Here is a 6,000-nt window from a genome sequence, read left to right on the forward strand (position 1 = left end):
ATACTGGGGTGAAGATTGGGCACAGCCTTTGTTCATTTCCCTTCCCCCAGCTCTATGAGGAAGTACGGCTGACCCTGGAAGGCTGTGATGTGGACAGTGACATCAATGGCTTCATCCAGTCCAAGAGCACTGGCAGAGAGCCCCCAGGTAAGCCCAGCCTGAGGGTGGCTCAGCTTCTGCAGCCAGGCCTGGCAAGCTCCAGACTGGCCCAGGCTTTTTGGAGCCTTGGATGTCAAGCCCAGGCTGGGGTGGCTCACACTTCCCTACTGGATGGAGGTAGGCCACACATAGGCTGGGGGACAGTATATTCAGGGGCCAGGCTCTTGGCTTGCTTCCTCTAAAGTTTAAAAGGAACAGAGCTGAGTACACAAGTGTTCTCTGGGTGGGGAACATGAAAGGAGGAAGGGAAATTTTAAGTAGGCCGCAGTAGAGTGGTCTGCACAAATGCCCTGGCCCATCCAGTTGCAGAAAGTCGTGAATCCAGAATATCCATTCTGGGCTGGAGAGATGGCTCAGGGGTTAAGAACATTTGCTGCTCTTCCAGAGGACCCACTCAGTTCCCAGCACCCACATCAGGGAGCTCACAACTGTCTGCAACTCCAGCTCCAGGGAATCCACACCTCTGGCTTCCACATGAACACATACACATCTACACATAATTAAAATGAATGAAAAATTTTTTTAAAAAAGGCCTGGCATGAGATAGTATTTGCCTTTAATCCCAGCACTTGGGAGGCAGAGCCAGGTGGATCTCTGAATTTGAGGCCAGCCTGTTTTCATAGAGTACCAGGACAGCCAGAGTTACATAGAGAGACCCTGTCTCAACAAAACAAAACAAAACAAAACAAAAACAATAAAAAATTCTGGTCCAGGGCCATAACGGGAAAGTCTAGCCTGCTGTGCTGCTCCAGGCCTTATACATCTGCTCTCTCTAGCTCCGGTGCCTTATCAGAACTACTATGACCGGGAAGTCACCCCGCTAATCGGCAGCCCTAGTGTCCAGCCATCCTGCGGTATGATAAAGAGGTAAGACCCTGATGGGCGGAACAGTCAGAGCCCAGATGCGGGGGCCAGCCTCACCTGCCCTTGGCTCTTCCGCATCTTCTGACTGAGCAGCTCCTGGAGGTCTGGTGCCCCGTGCAGGTGCTGGGCATTCCACGGAGACCGTCTATGATCGAACTGTCCTTGGAGCTGTCCTGGAGGATCCAAGTACTAACTACTCACACTGTGACCGCTCACCCGGTGGCTATGCAGAGACCTGGGCAAGCGCATCGCTGTGCTCCCTTGTCCCTTGGCCTTCCCACGAGGCAGGATAGTGTCCTAACTATCAGGCAACAGTGGGAGCACTCTCCATGTTTAAAATTGGCCCAAGGCCCCAGACATTGAAAGAATTCACAGGCTTTTACAGGGCCAACTCCCTGGCCTGGCTGTCGTCAGGTGCCAGGTCCTAATTCTGTGCCCTGTGGGTGACCCGGTCTAGTCAACATGGGACCAAGGAAAGGAAGATTTGCTTGGCCCAGTAAGATGTGTGGAAGCGGAACTTTAAAGGCAGCTTCTTCCTGTACACGAAGCATGGGGGCCTAGTGGGGCTGTAGGTGCTGAGATGACCAGAAGTGTCCAGGAGGAGGGTGCTGAGAATGGCCTGCCAGAAATGGCCTGTGGAGAGGCCTGCGGCCATGAGACATGGGTGACCACAGGCTGGCAGAGGTCCTGGGATGCTGAGATTTCCAATTAGTCCCGCTGCTTCCCATGAGGCAACACAAGGCCATTCCTCTTTCCCCTTTCCCCCAGGTTCTCTGGGCTGCTGCACGGAAGTCCTAAGACCACATCTTCTCAGCCTCCTGCTGGTAAATGAGGAGGGAGGGGACAGTGGGACAGGGGACATACCTTTCGTCTAAGGATTCCTGCATGGCATAGACGGTGCACTAATGCCCCAAAGGGAAAGGTATACTGTCCGAGAGAGGGGATGAAAGTGGGACAAAGTCCCACCCCAGCAGTCTCCGGGGACCACTGTCCTCAGAGGGGGCAAATTCAAGCCTCTTCCTACTCTCAGCTTCCACAGAGACTCCGACCTCCACTCCTGAGCGGAACGAGTTGGTCTATGCAGCCATCGATGTGCAGGCAACGCAGGGGAACCTTGATGCGTCAGCCCAGGACTACCGGGCACTCTACGACTACACGGCACAGGTGAGGCCTGCGTCCTCCAGCGTCCTCCAGCTTGAGGGCACCGTGCCTGGCAACATGCCTGGGGTGTGAGCACTTAGACCAGCACCAGAGATCAGAAGGGTTCAGTGACCGTCTGCTGGGCCAATAGCTGCTCAAATCAGCACACATGGAGTCCGCAAGGCTGACAGCTCAGCACTATCGTGAATGATAACGGGTTGAGGGTCAGGCCTTTTTCCTAACTGTGGACCCAGAGAACCACAGTGGCCAAAACGAGGCCTCGAGCTGCCCCGGAACTGATCTTCTAACATCCTTGGAGAAAGGTGGTCAGGGCAGCCGCAGAACAGCGGTGCTGAGATGGGTTCCAGGGTGAGCCCTGGGATGAAGTGAGGGACGGAGACCTGGAAGGCAGGCCCTGAACTTCAGCCAATAAATCCACCCATGCAGGCAGACTGGGTGTGGGCTGCACTGATGGAGGTCACACTCAGGGATACAGGCCTGTAGAGTAACGGGGTACTCAGGTGACAGGAGAGCTTGCCCTTGGGGCATAATAGATGCCTTTGAGATGCTGCCAGGGTTGGAGCAGCCCAGGCTAGGAGGTCTCCATGACAACCGGAGCAAGTTAGGAGGCCAAGTCTCTTGGAGAACCCTACAGTAGTCTATCTCCAAAGAAACTACCCTGGAGGTCTGAGCATGACTCAGCAGACTTCACCCTAGGACACGACCGTGCATGGACCACCTTGGTGGTCGTGCCAGACCAGGGCCCACCCAGGAGGCCCTCCATCTCATGCTCTTGCCATTTCTTACCCAGAATCCCGATGAACTGGACATTTCTGCAGGAGACATTCTGGTGGTCATCTTAGAAGGGGAGGATGGCTGGTGGACTGTGGAACGGAATGGACAGCGTGGCTTTGTCCCTGGGTCCTACTTGGAGAAGCTCTGAGGAGAAAGAAAGACTAGTACCCACACACCTCTGCCCTGACGGTGAGGTCAGGACTGTTCTCACCACTGCCCAGGCCTCGTGGGGGCAGACCCAAACTTGGCTGCCCTGGGGATGGGTGCTGGCTACTCCCAGTGAATTTCTCCCAGGAGGAATAAAGGGGCACATTCTTCCTTTGCTGGGGTCCTTTTCTCTTACCCGTGTGTTCAGGGGCTCAATTCAGAAGCCAGAGTATGGGGAGCCTGGGAGAACAGAGCTCTGCTACAAGCCCTCAGCAGGCAGTCTCCAGGTAGGGCAGAGGAGAGGCCCTCAGCGGGCAGTCTCCAGGTAGGGCACAGGAGAAACCCTCAGCGGGCAGTCTCCAGCTAGGGGCGGAGGAGAGGCCTGGAGCCAGGTGTCTGAAGCTCCCAGCTGACAGCCAGGACGATGCAGGTGGGTGAGGCTGGAGAGCGGCTCAGGGGGGCTGCAGAATGAGATCAGGCAGCCTGTGGCAGGGAAGTGGGACATAGCAGGACCTCAGAGAGGCAGCAGCAGCAGCTAGGATAGGCAAGGATGAACACAGGACATCGGCATTCTGAGGGGACACTGGGGACGAGGACACTGCTGGGGACGAGAAGTGACCTGGGGAAGACACCCAGGTTCATGCTCTACAGCCCGCAGCGGCCCCTCACCATCTGCTAGAGAAAACAACCGCCCTCTCACCTCTCTGAGCTGAGCCAGCATCACAGAAGCCAGCTGCGGGTCTGTGGCTTACTCATCACCACTGCCTGCCTATCCCTGTGTCTGGGTGAATGTCCGATGCCAGAGCAAACACTGGTCTACGGAGGAGGAGGAGAGGGTTGTTGAAAGGGGCTCCTCAGTGTTTACCACGGTGCCCGCCTCAGTTCTCTGTTCTTCCTAAAGAAGAATGCCTACTGACAAGGCTGGGCCTTTTTTGGGTTGTGGTCCCTCATTCATCTCAGGGTGCAAAGATCACAAGAAGCTCTCTGAAACCAGGGCTCTGAGCTGAGGAGAGCTGAGGTGTTTGTCCTCACTGCTTCTTGGCAGAGTATGTGACAGACAGGAATAGGAAAGGGCTCTGAGCCATGGAAAGAACCAGATGACGCTGACATCCTTCTGGAAATGTTTTCCTCTTCACGAACACCTCTGAGGTGACCAGACACCACACTCACCTCTGACACATCAGCTATGCACATAGGGATGTTTGGAGAGTGACTTAATCCAGGGCTCGGTCTCCTCTCATGAAGGATAGATAGCAAAGCTGGCAAATGAAGGCTTGGCCATGACAAAGCTGCTTGGGCCAGAAAACCAGGAAGGTGCCCTGGTCGCCCTTGTCCTACCCTGCCAGGCCTTACCAGACTCCTACACCTCACTCAACCCAGATAGTCACAGGGTTGGTGCTTGCCAAGATGCCCTGGCAGAGCTCACACTTCCAGAGGGGCACACAGAGACCACAGGAAGGCGGTCTCAAAGTGGCCTAGAGAACTCTGGCGGACAGAAATGGATGGGGATAGTAGTTCATGGGGTGTGCGAGAGAATGGGAAGAGTGGAGAGAAATGTGATCTCTGACCTAAGCCTTTCAAGGTGGGAGGTCTTCCCTAGGTGGAGCAGGGGTGGGGGTGGGGGACTTGGGACAGGCAGAACAAACAAGCAGACTGACTTCTGGGGTAGCTATATTACAGCTTTCTTTATTCCTTGAAAATACCTTGTCATCTTGATTGATCATCCCATTCCACTGCAAAGATTTTTTTAAAAAAAACCTTTGGCCTAGATATTTATCATCATCTCTGACAGGTACAGCAGTGTCGGTTGGACCCACTGGGTGATGGGAAAGCAACCTGCTTGCCAGGCATCCAGAGAAAACAGAAAACAATGGTTGGATCTCAATTTGTACCGGAGGGGGGGGGGGATAAGCTCACAGATGAATTCTAGTCAGCTCCACGGCAGGCATTCCACAGTTCCCCACTGTCCCTGTGGGGCAGGTCACAGTGTCAGTGGCTGGGAGGCAGTGCCAGATGAAGAAGGAGCTGGCATAACTGTACATAAACAACTGTAGCCTCTCTCTGCCAGAGAGAGCAGAAGGGACAGCGTGGCCTCTCGCACTGGAGCATCTGGGTCTGAAGCAGCTTCCTTGGGTAGTCTCAGGCCAGCCTCTTAGTATGTCTGAAGACATATCACCAGCAGGGCGGTTGCAGCAGGCCTTAGGCAAGGCTCTACCTCAAAGAGTAACTAGTGAAATGCTAATTAAAAGCAAGGAGTTGCCACTTTTAACAGCCAAGCCTACAGCCTTGGCTGTAGGCAGCAGCAGCTCATTCAGCATGCTCTTTGGGACAACCATGGTTGCCACTGAGTCCTTCCCTGTAGGGACCACAAACAACTCACCATTTGACCAGACAACTTCACCACCACTGGTGCCTAGCACCTAACTCCCACCACTTTCCCTTAGCTGCTCCTGGCTCAAGCCAGCTCAGCATGACCTACGCCATGGTCTGGCTACTTCCCATCGTGGCTCCCAAAAGGTCACCACAAACATACAGGGGACTCTCTGCCCTCAGCAGCCTCAGGCTGTTGGGCTCTCGGGGATGGGTTTTCCAATTGTGCTGAGCAGGGCCCACCGCAGGGCCAAGGGAGGAGAAAGCCCAGTGCATCTCCACTGCACTCACGGTGTACACGCTGGACCAGCGATGCTGCTCAGTCCAGGCTGTTCAGGAAGCCACTGCACCCCCATCTACGCAGTGTAGCCTGCATTCCCAAGTCTCTGGTGATCCTGATGTACAGTGGGCATCAGAAAACCCTTGGTCAGCCATACTGAATGGGAAAAGATTTTCACCAACCTCACATCAGAGGACTGAACTCCAAAATATATAAAGAACTCAAGAAATTAGACATCAAAATTC

At 54.5% G+C, this 6,000-nt stretch overlaps 1 protein-coding gene across 3 annotated transcripts in view; it reads left to right on the top strand.

Annotated features, from left to right (window-relative positions):
* Positions 1 to 3,280, top strand: part of Pstpip1 (proline-serine-threonine phosphatase interacting protein 1) — a 41,466-nt gene extending 38,186 nt beyond the window's left edge. For all 3 annotated transcript variants that reach the window (XM_048416906.3, XM_048416905.3, XM_085689719.2), the window contains 5 exons: positions 51 to 147; positions 936 to 1,026; positions 1,792 to 1,847; positions 2,054 to 2,187; positions 2,975 to 3,280. In XM_048416906.3, the coding sequence (XP_048272863.2) occupies positions 51 to 147; positions 936 to 1,026; positions 1,792 to 1,847; positions 2,054 to 2,187; positions 2,975 to 3,106 (510 nt within the window). In that variant the 3' untranslated portion in view covers positions 3,107 to 3,280. The remainder of the gene's footprint in view (positions 1 to 50; positions 148 to 935; positions 1,027 to 1,791; positions 1,848 to 2,053; positions 2,188 to 2,974) is intronic.
* The last annotated feature ends 2,720 nt before the right edge of the window (positions 3,281 to 6,000 follow it).

This window comes from Myodes glareolus, chromosome 4 (assembly GCF_982192425.1).
Source record: "Myodes glareolus chromosome 4, mMyoGla1.1, whole genome shotgun sequence".
Taxonomy (NCBI): Eukaryota; Metazoa; Chordata; class Mammalia; order Rodentia; family Cricetidae; genus Myodes; species Myodes glareolus.